This window comes from Alnus glutinosa, chromosome 4 (assembly GCF_958979055.1).
Source record: "Alnus glutinosa chromosome 4, dhAlnGlut1.1, whole genome shotgun sequence".
Taxonomy (NCBI): domain Eukaryota; kingdom Viridiplantae; phylum Streptophyta; class Magnoliopsida; order Fagales; family Betulaceae; genus Alnus; species Alnus glutinosa.
Window position 1 is genome coordinate 29,262,989 of NC_084889.1, and position 18,991 is coordinate 29,281,979.

An 18,991-nucleotide genomic window follows, 5' to 3' on the forward strand; every position below is an offset into this window, starting at 1 on the left:
GGTTTCAAATAGGTCCTTCCATTAATCTACTCTCAAATTAATTAACAATATGTCATGTTAAACCAATCAATTAATGTTACGTGACTTTCGTTTGACGCGTTATGTAATAACTGTACGTGTCACATGACACACTTATTTTAAAGGGTAAAGTCCACATACCTCCTTCAAACTATCACTCAAGATAATGTCCTTCCGAACTACCAAAAATTGTCAATGTTCCCCCTATAACAAAAATGCCTTTAATAAAATTCAAAAAAAAAACTAAAAAACCAAAACCAAAAACAAAAACAAAAACAAAAACAAAAAAAAAAAAAGTACATAAAAACCAATGGTGGCCAAATTTAAAAATTAAATGAAAAACTAAAAAGTTTTTTTTTTAAGAAAATTAAAATTTTCTTTTTAAAATAACTTTTTATTTTTTTTATGAATTTATATGAGTATTTTGTTTTATTGAAATAATCGTAATGTCATTTTTGTCTTTTTGCTGGCCTTTGAGAGGACATTGACAATGTTTTGGTAGTTTGGGGGGACATTGTTAATTGGGTGGTAGTTTGAGGGAGTATGTGAATTTTTCCCTATTTTAAATACATATATACTCTAAATGATGAAATTGTTTTTAACTTTTTTAACAATAAAAAAATAAAAAAATAAAAAATTATTTATGGTATATTTATAATCTAAAGTAATTGTGCTACATACAATTGACACATAATATATCAAACAAGATCCACGTGAAATTAAATGATTCGTTTGACGAACACATACCATTTATTAAAAAGAAAATTAGTTGACGGAATGACCCATTTGAAATTAGAAAAAAAATAATGATCTAATTGTTGAAATTAAAAACCAAACTCTACGCTATTTAAGTTAAACTGAATTCATTGTCTTGATCAGTCAATGAACCAATGAAAATATTAATTCATATTCTTGGCAATGATCATACCATCAATACAGTTGAGTGAATGTGATATATCTTTAAGTGGTCATCTCAGTTTTACTGTTTGTAAAGTTGGCTGCTAGTAACTAATGAGCTTTAGCTCAAATGGGTTAATGGTGAAGGGGGAGGTTGTCAATAATAATAATAAATGTTGGCTAGTAAATTAAATCTAGAATGTGCGGTGGAGATATAAAAGAGTAATGCAATGCTCGAAGTATGACTTTTGTTTTATTTTTATCACGAAAGGTAAATAATAATTTTAAAAGGTACATCACTTTCACGGATAAAATGGAGAAAAAAGTCATATTTCTAGCATTACTCGATATAGAATACCATGACTAAAATGTTGTTATTAACTAATTTTTCTAGCTATGGAGATTGCCTAAGAAACAAGAAGCTAGAAAATCTTTGCTTAGAGAATTTGGCTCAGTAATATTTTGAGTGAAAATAGGTATGTTCCTCAAGTTGTTTGTTTATTTGCTTTTGGGCCAAGGAATGAGAATCCTTTTTCTTTTCTTTTTTGCATTTCAAGATTTTGGGAATTAAAAGAAGACAACTATATATGATCGATACTAATCATTTTTATGAAAAATTAATAAAATTAGTTTGAAGGAGGTATGTGGACTTTATCTATTTAAAATAAGTATGCCATGTGACACGTACAGTTAGTACATGACACGTCAAACGAGAGTCACATGAGATACTGTTAATTAATTTGAGAGTAGATTAATAGAATGACCTATTTGAAGCCAGATAAAATTTGAAGACCTAATTGTCGAAATTAAAAATTTATTGAATTAAATTAAAATCGCAAGAAAACCTATAGACTAAATTTAATTTTTCCCTTACGATAGGTATATTAAACAACAAAACAAATTTGCACTGAAAACAAAAACAAGATCAAATTTGATTTCAAACAAGGCCTAATCCATATGGATATTGGCAACAGGAAAATAAATAAATAAATATTGTAATCTAAAAATTTATTTTCTTTTTCAGGCTACAAATGTATAATTAAAAAAAGAAGGGAAACATAACGTAAAATCCGTTGTAGTACCATGGCACTTCTATTGATTAGAGAATCCAAGTTCGATTCCCGGCAGTGGAATTTTTTTATTATTATTATTAAATATTTCTATGTTTTTGGGACACAATTATATAAGTTTGTAAACCTGTAAAGATATGACATGAAATCCGCTGTAGCACTATGGCAATTCTATTGATAAGAATCCAGGTTCAAATCCTGGCAGCGGAATTTTTTTCTTTTTGTTTTCATTAAATATTTCTTAGTAAAACTTAACTTATAATTTATGGTTTTCATTAATTTTATAATTGAATACTCAAACTTTAAAAAGTGTCAATTTAAGATATTTATCTTTCAATTTTTTTCAATTTTAACCCTCCGTTAGAATTTTCCATTAAATCATGTATTAAAATTTTTAAAATATCCCTCAATTTTTTTAGGAAAAAAAAAATTACAAAAATTGAGGTGTTAATCAAAATTTAACGGAATATACAAAAATACACATTTATAAATCTTTGAAAAATATAAGAAGGCGAACAATTGAGGAATACCTCCAGCTTCAATGTTGTAGTTTAAAACTAAAGCACCTGTTCTGTAATTTAATAAAGGACCCAAATTATAGCACATCTTCGGTAATTTAATAAAGGGCCCAGATTGTTCCAAAGTTAACAGCTATGTTTGGGAACGACATGTCCAGGGCAGAGTAGTGCTTTGCTACTGTTCATAACAATCAACATCAAAACATTCTAACTTTTTTCACTTTTTATATCACATCAATAATTTTTTATTATTATTCAAATAAAAAAATAAAAAAATTCATTACAATACAAAACTTTTTTTACTTTTTTATACAAATTCTTTTTATTTTATATCACATCATCATTTTTTATTAATTCTAAAATTAACAACCCAACGTCATCGGTTTTTTGTAAATTTAAAACTTCTAAAGCAAGCCTAAGCTTGACGCCGTTTGGAGTAGGGAACGTGAAAAACCCTCTTTCGACCCTAAAAACCACCCCCGCCGCTCACCCCTGCTTAATGAAGATTCCTACACTATTAGCAACAACGACAGAATCAACGCTTCTCTTTATCCCAACTGTAACATTAGATCTGCTTAATGAAGACTTGGAACAAGAAGAAGAGGATGATGACGACGATGCAGACGAAGACGAAGAAGCTGAGGCTGTAGCTAAAGAACCCAGATAAGGAAAATTCTTTGGCCATCAAAATTCTAGCATATTGACCCGTGGGCCTTGCTGGGTCCTACAAGCATGCACCACCAAGACTCAACCCAAGACCCAACTCAAGTTCAGACTCATCAGAGCAAGAAGAAGAAAATTACATTGGCAGGCCAAGAGGGCATGAGCATGTGCGTGACGGTCATGGAGGGTGGCCTCCGTTGCTGGGCTTGCGCCAAGAACTGGTTTGCACAGATATGGACTCTTAAACGGCGTCAAACACAAGACCACAAGAAACGTTTGCTTCAATCAAGTTTGAATTTACCAAAAACGATGCCGTTAACTTTGGGACAATTTGGGCCCTTTATTAAAATACAGAAGATGTGCTACAATCTGGGCCCATTATTGGTGCAGTAGTTTTAAACTACACCACTAAGCCGGATCCATTTTCCATTTATATGTATTTGGCGAAAGTGGAAGGATTAAAAATATATATCTTTATGTCCCTTAGGACTGGGAAAGATGGAACGAAAGATAGAGAATATATCACATAAATAATATCCTTATATTTTAATTAGGGGTAATTACTTTTTTTTTCTCATGAACTACTAGTCATTATCAATATATCTCTACGAACTGACACCCTCATCACCTGACTGCATCGAACTACCATTTACTTACTAAAACCCTCTTCCGTCAACCACCCCTTTTATTTTACTTTTCTTTTTCTTTTTTTTTCTTGTTTTATTTTTTCAAAAATTATTTTTTAAAGTTTATAATTTTTAGGTTTATAATTTTTTGATATTTTTTATTAAATTATTTTTTTTAGGGTATTTCCTATCTTTAAATGAAGTTTAACGTCTAAAAAAATAATATTACATCCGATTTAACGAGATTCCCTAACGCTGAGGGGTTTTAGTAAGTAAATGGTAGTTTAATGCAGTCGGCTGGTAAGAGTGTCAATTCGTGGAAGCATATTGACAGAGGCTGGTAATTCATGAGAGAAAAATGTAATTACCCCTTTTAATTAAGTAGTCATGAATTAGGTTCTAATTTCTTACAAACTGAATTATAAAAAAATTATTACAATTAAGTCTTTAAAAGTGTCATGTATTTTTTAACATATAAAAAACAAATATTTTTCTTAATAGAATGTACTTGGTGACGAAGGTTATGGTGGAAAATGTGACGGGGATAATTTTGTGCTTTTTGTGGTGATTACCAAGAAGATTGGGTTCCGAAGAAATGCGGTGGACCGGTGGTTCATAGTGAAAAGTTTCTTCACCCCAATCTATCGCAAAGGGGGGCAATTGCATCAGCTGAGGAGTATAAGTATGCAAATTTAACGGCACCTGTTATACAAGCAGAGACTAAAAGTGGGATCAATACAAAATGGAAAGCACCTCCCAAATGAGATTATAAGGTAAATTGGGACACTATTGTTATGTTTGACTTGATTTTGGTGGACAGCATTTCTCCACTCTTCACATTGAATGGACAGTATTCATTGAGTGGCATTTCTCCACTCTTCAATAAACAATTGTTGAGTGGACAGCACTCATTGAGTGGCACCAATTTCTCCACTCTTCACGTTGAGTGGACAGCACTCATTGAGTGGCATTTCTCCACTCTTCAATAAACAATTGTTGAGTGGACAGCACTCATTGAGTGGCACCAATTTCTCCACTCTTCACGTTGAGTGGATAACACTCATTGAGTGGCACCAATTTCTCCACTTTTCACGTTGAGTGGACAGCACTCATTGAATAAGCACTAGGCTTGAAGCTTTTAAAAGGATCACCCGAAGACAGATAATTGTAATCTGAAGGAAACACTCACAGAAGAAAAGAAAAAGAAAACTAAGGAGAGTTTACTCCTTTGTGTTGCTGTATAGTAAAAGAAACAAGAACTTCTTTGTTTCTTTGATTATCTTTTCTTGAGAGAAGGAGATCTGAGTGTATTGGGATTTTTTGAGCTTTGAGTGATTTTCTCCCTGTAACTATCTTTAATAGTGAATTTTCTCTGCGTCTCCTACAGTGGATGTACCTCGGTTTGAGGGAACCACTTAAATCTTTATGTCATTTGTGGGTGATTTAATTTTTTCTTTGTCTTCTTAATTTTTCGTTTCTCACCGGTCCTGGGAAATAGGACTTATTTTTTAACAACTGGTATCAGAGCCATTTTTTCTTGGTTAGAGCCAAGGTTTGGTTTGTGTGGGAGCGATGGCAACAGAAGAAGGGAGGATGGTAATCGAAAAATTCAATGGCACAGATTTTGGGTACTGGAAAGTGCAGATTGAAGATATTCTTTATGGGAAGGATCTTCATCAACCGCTTTTGGGAGAACAACCTGACGACATGCATGATAACGATTACAATTATCATTTGTATTGGGGTTCTTTTCTTCTGTGAGTGTTTCCTTCAAATTACAATTATCTGTCTTCGGGTGATCCTTTTAAAAGCTTCAAGCCTAGTGCTTATTCAATGAGTGCTGTCCACTCAACGTGAAAAGTGGAGAAATTGGTGCCACTCAATGAGTGTTATCCACTCAACGTGAAGAGTGGAGAAATTGGTGCCACTCAATGAGTGCTGTCCACTCAACAATTGTTTATTGAAGAGTGGAGAAATGCCACTCAATGAGTGCTGTCCACTCAACGTGAAGAGTGGAGAAATGCTGTCCACCAAAATCAAGTCAAACATAACAGAGAAAATTCACTATTAAAGATAGTTACAGGGAGAAAATCACTCAAAGCTCAAAAAACCCCAATACACTCAGATTGTTATGTTTGACTTGATTTTGGTGGACAGCATTTCTCCACTCTTCACGTTGAGTGGACAGCACTCATTGAGTGGCATTTCTCCACTCTTCAATAAACAATTGTTGAGTGGACAGCACTCATTGAGTGGCACCAATTTCTCCACTCTTCACGTTGAGTGGACAGTACTCATTGAATAAGCACTAGGCTTGAAGCTTTTAAAAGGATCACCCGAAGACAGATAATTGTAATCTGAAGGAAACACTCACAGAAGAAAAGAAAAAGAAAACTAAGGAGAGTTTACTCCTTTGTGTTGCCATATAGTAAAAGAAACAAGAACTTCTTTGTTTCTTTGATTATCTTTTCTTGAGAGAAGGAGATCTGAGTGTATTGGGGTTTTTTGAGCTTTGAGTGATTTTCTCCCTATAACTATCTTTAATAGTGAATTTTCTCTGCGTCTCCTACAGTGGATGTACCTCGGTTTGAGGGAACCACTTAAATCTTTGTGTCATTTGTGGGTGATTTAATTTTTTCTTTGTCTTCTTAATTTTTCGTTTCTCACCGGTCCTGGGAAATAGGACTTATTTCCTAACAACTATTGTGGGTAAGGTCAGTGGGCGTATGAGAATTAGTATATTGGTACGGGATCACGAGAGATATGTGCATGAGGCAAAGAGTATGACAAAAATGGGTCACCTTGAACTGCTAGCCGCGAAAACTTTAGCAGCATTATACACCACTTTTTTCTGCAAAGAAATAAGTTTGTGTAATATTCTTTTCGAATGTGCTGCGCTCCAAGTGGTTAAAATTGTAATTTCCAAATAACGTAATTGGAGTAAATTTGGACAACTACTATAAGACACTCACGTAGTTTTATAATTGTTTTCTACTGGGCAGATTCACCATATTAGCAGAATCGCTAATAATGCGATGCATGAGTTGGCTAAAGCTGTCGTTAAACGTATTATAAATGAGATTTGGATGAAAAAAAATTCCTGATTGTATCTGTAAAATTGCTTTATTAGACCAAACTACTCTATTTCTCTAATCGAGTAACATAAGTATTATAAATTTATTTGTGAGAGAGAGAGAGAGAAACACAACCCCTTTTTCCTTATTTTATTTTTTATTTTTATTCTCGTAAAGTTTATAATTTTTAAAATTACCATTGAATTTGAAATAGATCAGTATTAAATTTTAATATAATAATAATTTTAAAATGATAAAAAGATAGTCTCTACGACTACTCTTTCCAACCGTCATTTTTTTAAACACACTTCCAAACGAACTCTCGGCCATTTTCTTTTTTTGGCGGTTGGCTCTCTTTCGACGAGCACATACCAGTGAGAGATTATTAGAATAAAAAGGTAGAAGATATTAAAAGAATATATATATTGCAAAGTCTTGACTTGAGTAATGAGACAAACTCTTTCCTTCTCCGAACCCTCAAGCATATTGTTATACAATATCTGCTTCTGGTTTGCATACACAAGGCACTACAAAACTACCCATTATGCCTTCTCTACAAAACGCCTACGGAACAAGTGAGGAAAGAAACACATACCAGATTCCTCCTGAAAATGTGATACTAACTACTCACACTTGATGGACCGGTAAATGTGACGGACGAATAGCAAAGCTGCACGGAAGCCTACAGTTCCGAGCATGAGGAAGAAACCATAGCAGATGCAAGCCATGTAACCAAAGAAAAATGAGGTCTGCATAAATCCCGACATATCAGAGCGTGCGTGGTAGTAATATAGGCAATAGGCATAGATAAATATGCCAGTCGACCCACCGCATACAAAAGATCTGCACAAAATGAATAAACAGAGGAACAAACAATAGAAGTGAATATACATATATATATATACAAACCATATAAATATTCAAACTTAACAACAAATAAGCAATTCAAAGAAAGATTAAGATAAGTCAAAACAGGATTAGCAGTTTAAAGTCTATTGAGAAAAAGATCCAAATGCCAAGTACTAGATAATAAAATAAGCACACCACTCATATTACCCATATTTACTGAATGGGGAAAAAACCGGCGGCAAAAAGATTTTAGCAATAAATTTTTTGGAGATTGATAAATAGGTGATAATATATATATATATATAATCGAAATATCGTTAAAAGCGTAAATAAGAAAGGGTGCATACCTCCACCACCATTCGTGGTCCTCAGCAGCAAGTTGGAAGTATGTCAGTGCCACAGTAATGAAAGCAGTAACTATCAGGAGAATTATAAAGACGATGAACAAGATGCTGTATATGGTATAAATCCTGTGACCCCAGACACTCGCAAATATGTAGTAAAGTTCGATGTATATTGCACTGAAAGGCAGAAAGCCTGCCATTGCCATCTGCGGAATTGATCCCCGGTACCATGGCAAAGGTGGAATCTCTCGGGGATATTTGGTGGTGCGGCAAGGTGCTTGGAATTCAGCCTTGCTATTCTTCCCAGCAATCCCACCCAATACCAGCAAAGGTGATGTTACAAGTGTCCATATAAGAACTATCACGACAATGGTGCCAAATGGGAGAGCGGCAGTGGCATTATAAGCAATTGCAACAGTATTCAAAAAGCAGAACATAAGAAACAAAGGTCCACAAAAGAGGCATCCCGTCAACAATAGATTCCTAACCTGTCGTAGCAAAAGATTTGTGGAGTATACACGTGAGTATAGAAAAGTCAAATCCCACATTGAAAAAATGTGGCATGTGTGACTAGTTAATATAGTCATTGCCGGACGCAAAGTCATAGGCTAAAACTTTTGGATTAAGTAACGTCCTAACATGTTATCTGATCTCACTAGAAGACTCCCAAAGTGTTAATCTCCCTAACAATTGATATTATCGCTCATAGTGATATGTAGTATGGTGGATGATGGCAGTGCCTTTCGCAGTTTGGAGCAGGGAAGATGCACATGCATGGATGGTCGATCCCTTTTGTAGTAACAGATAAAATATACAAGGCCCACACAGGTAATCTTAAATACAGTCCATAAGATTAATAAAAAATCCATTCAAGGGAGAGTATGTTAATGTGGTGACGGACTCACACGTGAGTGTAAGATTTTAACGTATACACATATAATTATAGAAAAGTTAAGCCCCACATTAGAAAAAAGTCACGTATGAATGGTTAATATAGCATAGTTGGGTCAAACTCATAAGCTTAAGTTTTTGGGTCAAGTAGTATCCCAACATGCTATATTATGGTCTCACTAGAAAACTCCTAAGATGTTAATCTCTTAACAAGATTGAATACCATATCAATGAAAAAAGTACAAATTTAATGGATGTCAGTTCAAAATCAAAATTCTATGAAGAATGAATTTATCGGCACATACCCAGTTTGTTCCCTCTAGCTGACAATAAAAGGAGGTTGCAATGTAGCCTGCAATTCCTGATGTGAGTGCATATATGACAACCAGTGCAGTAAACAGAGCCCCTCGGTTGTATGGGTAAAAGACACCAACAAGTGCTAATATAAAAATGAATACCGTACTGCATGAAAAGCATAAATACCATATTAGTGAAACATTACACAACAATGACGTGTGTATCTGTATGAGGAACTTCCTAAAATGAGCTTCTGTGCTATTAAACAGCCCGATGAAAGAGCAACTTACAGAGTAAATAGTTGGGTCCCAGAACCAAGGGCAGCTGCAAATAGAGACTTGTACTTGGGAAACCTGAATACATCTCCATGGATGTATTTCCATCCGGTCTCTTCCTGGTCTTCAGCTGATTCCTCGTCATGGGCATATCTTTTATAGAGAAACAAAAATAGAACTTAATAATGAGTCCAGGAAGACAATACACACCCTAGTACACTCGAAGTAAACAGGCAGATCCAAAACAGAGATGAATTACAAAATAATCCTTACTTGACAAAATCATTCTTAAGGACTCGCATGAGAATTGTGGCGAGAAACCCAGTTAGAAGAAGCACCGTCACACATGAATTTATAATGGAGAACCAATGGATCTCCAGATGATGAGGAAGCGAAGAAGAATGTGAGTACTTTTCCATCCTCTTCTCAAAAGGAGTGCTTGTTTCCTTCCATTTCACAGTATACAAAAATTCCACCTCAACTTCTTTATCCTCCGTAAGGTCCACAAGGGCATGTTGTTCTGTTTGAACAGTGATTTCGATCACGCGGTCCTTCTTATAATAGATAATAAAATGAATATGCTTATAAAGATAATATCTATACTCGCTTGGGTCTTTGTTTTCCTTGTCGACCTTCCCTATGAAACCCCATATAGGTAAGTCATCGTAATACATTTGAAAGTAGTAGTCCTTGTCAACGGCAGCTCGGAACTGGGCCACTTCTTTTTTTGTGAGTGTTTTCTGGCAAACAACCTCAGAATCTTTCTCACTGCGGAAATCAAGTTTGTAGGGGGCACTGACTAAACGATCGCCATTTAGCACTTCGCCAAGAGCTTCCTTTTTCTCTTTAATATTATCTGCAGTTAGGATCCAACAAATTAAACAAGTTCCTTAGGAAATGCTGAAAATATATGCTAAAGCAACCAAAATACCCAATTGAACTGATGCAAACCTGGAGTACAGAACGGTAGATCAAAATAGCGATATGTTTCACTGCAAGAGAGAAAAAAGAAAAAGAAAAAGAAAAAGAAATACATTAGCCAATCTGAAACACAAAATCTTCTCACATCAAAGAATCAAACATTGAACTAGCCACTGTTCGATTAAACAGGAATACACTTCTTGGCGAACAAACAATAACCAGCCATCCCCAAATTTTATAGACTAGATCCAGCGCTAGGATCAAATAAAATAGACAAGTTTATAGTAAAAAAAAAATGGAAATACATGCTCCACATCAACACTCTCAAACACAATTCTCCATATCTCCCAGTTATACATGCGACAAATTACGTTAAACTCTGTTTGGTAGCCCAGGAACTATGTTTTAAGAGAAGAACCCTAAACAGACAAATAAATCTGGAATAATTGTTTTGGCTTCCACACCTCAATCGGGTTGCTTGCAAGTATTAGTTACAAAAAATCTTATCAACAAATCTATCTTCTATACATGCGATTACACAAAGGTTATCTATACATTTGAATTGCTCTTCTTATCTTCTATCTTTTTCTTTTCTTTTTTTGATGAATTATCTTCTATCTTATTTATCTTTCTGTTAACAGTCCCCTCATTATCCGTAGGAATGGTTTGATGATCATCCTCATCTGGTTTCGTTTGAAATGTGGATGAGGATGATTGTGCTGTAACAAACCCGATCCCAAATCTCAGAACTTTGTCGGAGCAAAAATATTATAATAAACCTAAGCTTCGAAAACCAAAACACGTTGTTTTCTCACATTTCAACTCTAATTCTTTCTGTGAGCTAAGAATCAGCTCAGATCCAGCTGGAACAACACCAAGAATGTCGCAGATCGAGCTCCAAAGGGCTTAGAACAATGTTTACCTGGGATTGTGAAACGGTCCGACCTTGTTGGCATATAGAGGCACCGGGTCTCCTTCCTTGTACCGGTGATCCGATGCATCTGACCTCGCCCGATCGGCACCCAGCAGCACCACCAGGGCGATGAACGCCGCCGCCATAGTCCTCTCCATTTCCCACTCTCTCTCCAACCGCTCCACGCCCAAAATCTAGCCCTTTACTACAGAGAAAACCAGAAGAGGCTAACAGAGAGAGAGATCTGGCTTTGGAATTTCGTGTCTGTTTGGGAGTGAAACGGCAGGGGTTAGTTAATAAAACGAGGAGGTCGTTGAAGTCTGGTCCGATCTAAAATGTTTTAATATACCCTGAAAGAGATGGAGTACCACACACAGACGTGCGATGCCTCACCTAAACGGGGCCGTTTTTGTTTTTTGTTTCCCTCCGACGCGACGGTGCGTTTTGGAGTGCGTTTCGATTTCGTTTTCGGTTTCTATTTCTCTCTCTCTGTCGAGGTGGAGGCACGTGATTGGTGTGTGCTGTGACTTGTACGGGGTGTGAGATCCGGTGGTTCGGCAGTCAACGCCTTGGGATGATCACTACCTTCCTTTCCTTCCCACACGGATCTGACTTTTCTGGTAGTAAATAGTAATTCATAATGTGAAATTAACGTATGAGATTTAAAAATAGTAATTTTTAAATATAATTAATGTATGAGATTTATTTTGCAAATATTAGATTTTATATAATTAATGGTATATATTTTGTCACGTCGTAAATATATTATCATATCATTTAAGCTTTTAAAATGACGTCGCACTATATACCCCTCTAAATATAGAAAAATAAAATATTAACTATAAAACAAATTCTCTTTATTTCACTTCAAATAAGATCATACTATTTGATTTATAAAACACAAAAAGGGTTATTCCAAAAAAAAAAAAAAATTACAAAAGGGTTATCACAATTTTTTTCTCGTGGGTATGTTTAATAATGATTTTGAAATATTTATTGATTTCGGTTTTAAAAAGTATTTTGAAGTAATTAAAAGATTATAAGGTTTTTTTTTTTTGTGATATTTACGTTTAAAAAATGTTTTATTTGTTAATAATTTTTAAGAAAAATATATATATTTTTTTATTTTGAAAACAAAAAGGTATTTCAAAACTATTAGAAAATAACCATTAATAAAGGTTAGGAAATTACTTCATTTTAGAACTTGACCTCCAAGCAAGTTACTTCAACTTTTATGTAGTGTGGCGTGGAGGGTCGTTGAATCTAAAAGCACGCAACTTACAATTTTTCTACAAAATCAAAAAAAATATTAAGAAATTTGCAAAAAAAAAAAAAAAAAATTTGAAGAAAACGCTCGCTATTCCATTTTTTATTAAAAACTAATAAAACTACTGAAGTCTGGAGGCCAAGTCATCATTGAAAAGCAAACTACCTTGACACGATCTCCGTCAAATGAGACGAAAGATCGCAGTATCGTTCGATCAAAACTCTCTAGAACAACCTTCTTTCGAGCGAGATATCGACCGAAACTCTCGAAAATTTGTATTGAACAACATCTCGGTATGGAAGTGGTCAAGAATAAATAAATTAAGGGTCAAGTTTAAGAACAAATTTGATGGTTTTAAAATAAGGTTTGACAAAGTAGACCAAATTCAAGGACAAGGAATATATATATATATATATATATATATGAGTATGTTTTGATTATTGAGGTTGAATATAAAAATGAAAGAATATATGGTGGACGTGGAGAGCCCACCCCAAGGTCAATTAAGAATTTAAGATTCCATTAGTTTGCACTAACCACGTCCCATGATTTCGCCTTAAGCCAACATGTACACATACCAACCACCTGATTAAACTACCATTCATGCAAAGATGTTCTCTTTTTAGTTGGTTGAATGCTTTATTAACGTTAATTAAGTCGTTTTTAATGACATGCATATATGACAACTTTTTTTAACCAACAATAAAATAAAAAGAATAATCCCATTTTTGTGTTTCCTAGGCTAAAATGTAAAAATAAAATAAGAAACACCACTAAATTACAAGATCAATTGTTAATGGTGCATTTGGGATTGAGATTTCGTAGAGAAAAAGTGCGATTTTATATCAAATCGCAGAAAATAAACCGTTTGGAAACTGCGTTTTTAAAAAATTGCGATTTGAAAATGTAGAAAAATACTTATTCAAATCGTAGGCAATGTGGTGCTTTTTTGAAAACGCAGTATTTTAAAAAGCTAACCTGCGATTTTAAAGGCCAAACTGCGATTTTGCCAAACACTTAAATGCGTTTTTAAAAATCATTTTTTTCAAATTGCACATTTTAAAATCGCACTTTTTGAAATCGCAAACCCAAACGGACCCTAAAACTATTCAAAATTAATATAGATATGTATGTATGAATATGTTTATGGTTTGTAAACGACTTATAATGGAAGATATTTAAGAGTTTTAGAAGAGGAGAGTCCCATACGAGAAAGAGATAAATTAAATGAGTCATTTATCGTGCGCAACTCACATTAAATTATTGCTTTAAAACAATTATTTTTTATTTTTTATTTTTTGCAAGTCTTTAAAGCAATACTTGAGTGTATGCACTTCTGGTACTTATTTTCTATTAATTTTGAAATTACATTCAAACCAATTTTAAATATACTGAAATTTTCTCTCTTTTTTTGGTGTCTCCCTCAAAATCCTTGTGCAGTTTTTAAAATTTGAATCTCTCCTTGCTATAATATAAATTATGAGGTTTTTTGGGCTCTATTATATTCTAATGAAGTATTTGCTATAATCTAGTATACCCCAATTGATCATAATTGGTGAGAGTTAATATCTTCTTAAGAAAAACGATTTTGTAACGCACTTTAAAAGTATTTATTTTTCTGTTTTATAAATTTATACTAACATCATGATCCTCTCAATTTAAATTTAAACCGAGAGTATCTATTTAATGGTCTAAATCCTGTTTCGTTGCTTGCATGTAATGGTGTACATGATGTCGATAATACGACAATATGTTCACCATGTAGCAATATATATATATATATATTAAATCTATCAAATATTTCATAGATCCTTTTATATTTTAAGTAATGATCTCTCCAACGTTTGCATTTATTTGGTGTTTTATTGTGTAACAAAAAATGCAAGCAACAAGCATAGGGAATCCCAAGACCTAATTCACACCAAAACAAAAATTTAACAACTTACTAACAAAATAAATAATAATAATAATTTTTTTTTTAAAAAAAAAAAAAAACCCTTTTTAACAACTTGAGAGGACTATGCCACCTAATCAACATAAATTAAACCTCTCACACCCTACACCCGAAGGGTGCCCTCTTCACTCCATCATCCGTTGTCCAAACCACGTACAATTTGGCAGAGGATACACCAATCAAAGCCTTAACTAAGCCCAAATATTGCTTGAGACACACATCAAACATGGGCCAAAAAGAAATCAATGCAAAGCAATCCAGCCAAGATATTTAAATATGATAACCTAATCATAATCTAATAGGTACATTGGATTGAAAAGGGGATGCATCTAGGCATCTTTGTTTGTTTGGAAGAATAAAACCCTAAATCGCATTTTTATTTTATTATTATCTCACGAGAAATGTTATAATCTATTATTATTTCACACGGCTTTGTTTGATAATGTTCCTTATGTTTGTTTTCTGTTTTTTAGAAAAAAAAACAAAAAAAATAATAATAATAATAATTAACAAACAACTTAAAACACAAAATACATAAAATAACTTTCACACATTTATGTCACATGACTCACATCATAACATTTTTCAATTAAAAAGCAAAAAGCACCACCCCAAGAGTATTATCAAATGAATTATTCCACAACTATCTCACAATGTTATCGTGACAGTTCCAACTAATTATTTGATCAACCAATTGTTAAAAAAATAATCAATGGTTAGTTGGAACTAACACCCCAACATTGTAAGATAGTTGTATGATAAAAAAGTGGTGTATAATAAGACTGTAGTAGAATAAAAGTTTAGCATTACTATAAAAAAGTGGTGTTTTTGTCGAAGGAAAACACCACCGGAGACGGCGCGTGTAACACACACGCCGCCACTGGATGAACCCCTACAGCATCCTAAAACAAGAAACCCCCGGACACCACCAGACACGGCAAAAGATACGAAACATGACCATAACGCTCGGCCCACAAAGTGTAGAGCACCCTGACGCGTGGAGACCACGCGCCGATCACTGTTGAGCTTTCCAGCCGTAGTAGGCAGCAGCTGAACCAGAGGACGACGATAAGTAAGGCTAGGGGTCGCGTGTCGACTAAAGGGCGACGAAACATCACAGATCTGGCCTCAAAGATTGATAAAAACTGAACCACGGCCAAGTCCTTCCGCCAGCGACACGATCGGCGGACTCTCCCCCTACGAAGAAACTAAAAAACTAAAATAAACTAAAAAACTACACAAACCTCCATAGTCCAAACGGTCTGGGAGGACTAAAAACCACCACCAGAACAAAGTCCGGGAGTACTCAAAACTCCAACAGCCCTAGGGACTGGGAGACTCCAGCCTCCACTAGAACAACCCAGGGAGGAACGAAACCTCTCTAGCCCGAAAATGACTAAGAGAATAAGCAAAAACTGGGAGGAACCTCCCTCCCCCAGCAAACGACAAATACTGAGAAGTTTATGGAGAAAGGGGAAGAGGTCCTCTCTCTCTCTCTCCTTTCCTATTAGCTTCATGGTCAAAAGTTGAGTTTGAATTTGTGTACCTTCCTAAAATATTATTTTTCATTACATTTATTATATATAGTGAAACGTAGTCCAAATTCCAGGGATAGAAATGAAACAATATTACTATTTTTTAAAAAAAAATAAAATAAAAATGAAACAATATTGCATTGTCCCCATTAAACAATATACAAAATTAGGAATGATAGTAATTCAAAATGCAAGGTTTGCCAATACCGTATTTATGCGGAATAAATAACATTAATTTGAAAAGAAAAAAGAATTACTATTTTGAGAAATATTTTTCAAAAAAACAGCATTAGTTTATTAAAAAAAATAAATTTTTTTTAAAAAAACTCTATAATTAAAGATAGAGGAAGCCCAAAAAAATAAAAATAAAAACGTAGGCCCTGTTTGGTAACCCTTCAACTCCTCCCTTTTTTTTCGCCTTTTTTTTTAAAAAAAAAAAAAAAAAAAAAAAAATCAACTTCAAAATATTATAACCCTTTTTTTCTTTTTTCTTTTTTATATGACATCAATCATTTTTTACACTATTCAACTATTAAAAAAAAAAATTCACTACAAAACAAAATTTTTCTTAAAAAAAATTACAAACTTATTTTTATTTATATCACATTAACCATAATTCAAAAATACGTGATCATTTGCATTGTCCCAATTAAACAATAAATGTTAGCTATCAATGCCATAATTTGGGATTAGTTGTTTTTTTTTTATTTAAGTCATTCGAGAGATTAGGGTTTAGTATAATTGAAAGATTAGGGGACAAGTGGGATAGTGGATGGAGTACACTAAAATTTCAAAATTAAAAAATTAGTGGAGATTAGTTTGCAATGTCCTCTCTATCCCACTCCATCAAGATGTGTAATTTTGACACCCATTTGAATTATGGGGTAGAAATTGTAAACTAATCACGGGTTAGAGTATTAATTGTAATAATTTATAATTTAAATTATTACAATTAATTTATGATACCCAACATCCGTAATACATAATTGCATTTTTCCAACAAAACCCGAGATATGATTCTCTCTATTTAAAAATTTTAAATGATGTGGTGTCATATATATGTTTAGATAAAAATTTTAAATGACTTGACAATATATACATTTTTAAATTGATTAATTTTGATGAGAACTATGAAATAAATCATTTATATTTTCACTTGAAATTAAGGGGATCATGATATCAAAACCCCCTTACGTATATATGATAACCAATTGACCTTTTAAAACATTTGATACCTTCTCAATACCTTAGCGCGTATGACCATGAAGGGTGGTAGTCTAGTGAGATTTGGACTAACTCCTAATGGTTTGATGGGTGGAACGTCTTGGGGTTGAATTTCAAAACAGGAAGCGCTTGAGATTATTTTCATACCATTGGCTTGGTTGTCGCTGGTGTTCTCGATGCTGTTGATTATTTTCACACCATCGGCTTCTTACACTAAGACCTCGTTTGGTTCGTTGAATAAGTTCTTAGAATGGAATGATTATTTCATTGGAATAGCTATTTATTTATTTGGTAGAGATCTATTCTTTAGAATAGCTATTACATGGGAACAACTATTCACTTATGAAGAATAACTATTCCTAAGGGAATAGACAACATTTAAAAAAAAAAAAAACAATTAATTAATTTTTCCAACCTAAACCTAAAAAAAAAAATTAAAAAATAACAAATTAAAAAAAAATAAAAAAAAAACAAAAATTTTAGATCAGATCTGTCACCCACAGATCTAAGGTCCAATATATATATTTAAGATTTTAGTTTTTTTTTTTGAAAAGTAAGAAATTATATGGGTTTTTTTAGTAATTTTGGGTCAATTCAAATTGTGGTATATGTGTTGTTACCAAACTAAGGAATTGGAATAATTATTCTATTCTATTATTCCTCATTCTCAATAATAACTATTCATTATCCTAATAGAATATCCATTCCGCGAACCAAACGAGGTCTAAGAGAGAGGAATACCCACTTCTCACTATATGCACGTTTTTCTATTTTAAATAAAGAACATTTTGTCAAAATTAAAAGTCAAATGAGTAAATTGGAATCCCATTAAATTTAGGAATTAATATATATATATATATATATATTTCTGAAAATATATCTACAAAAAAGCAAATTTAGATATGAAGCCAAAATGCGGCGGATATGGGTATTAATAATCAAATTTAAATGATTAAATTGGGCGGTCAACCCAATTCCACCCCTACAGGGCAAATCCTCCCAGGACACATGAGACTTAATGGTGTCTTTAAGTGGATGTCCTTCTATTGGACAAAGTTGTAAATCAATTAATGAAGTCCCGTATTTTGAAAGAGAGATTTGGATGCGAATTGAAAAGTACAAAAATTAACTACAAATTGTTTTGTAGCAATTAATTATAAATAGAATTGGTAATTTTTTACGCAATCCGTAAATTCGGTACGAAGTTATAGTGTTTGTGTTTATGCTAAATAGGTTCGGGTCATAAGCGATTGACCGTTTATGACACGTTTGTAAACGGGTCAATCCGTTTATGATATTTATAAACGTGTCGTGTTCGAATTTCGTGTCTCAACCCGTTTAGCTAACTGTGTCTATGGGTGGACAAAATGTCGACTACTGCCTACCGACTTTTTTTGGTTCGATTGTCGGTATAGATTTTAATTTTGAAGGTTGGTATAGGTGACTTTTTTTTTTTTTTTTTTTTTTTTTTTTTTTTTTTTTCAGTTAATCGAGCCTACTTTTAACTGACCAAACCAACACTTTGGATAGAAATGACGTCATTTCGTTTGATCATCTCTCTTTTTTATTTTATTTTTTTAATCAAAACGACTTCATTTCATTAATCGATTTTATCGACCTTACAGCTTTAACCGAAAATTTCAAAATTAGATTTT

General features: G+C 33.5%; 1 protein-coding gene across 1 annotated transcript; it reads right to left on the bottom strand.

Annotated features, from left to right (window-relative positions):
- Positions 1-7,272: 7,272 nt before the first annotated feature.
- On the bottom strand, positions 7,273-11,684 carry LOC133865861 (transmembrane 9 superfamily member 2-like). The gene is made up of 7 exons (XM_062302363.1): positions 11,366-11,684; positions 10,474-10,514; positions 9,796-10,378; positions 9,538-9,675; positions 9,256-9,412; positions 8,063-8,547; positions 7,273-7,709 (listed from the first exon to the last, which is right to left on the bottom strand). The coding sequence occupies exons 1-7, from the start codon at positions 11,512-11,514 to the stop codon at positions 7,490-7,492; spliced, it is 1,773 nt and encodes a 590-aa protein (XP_062158347.1). The 5' UTR covers positions 11,515-11,684; the 3' UTR covers positions 7,273-7,489.
- Positions 11,685-18,991: the final 7,307 nt, after the last annotated feature.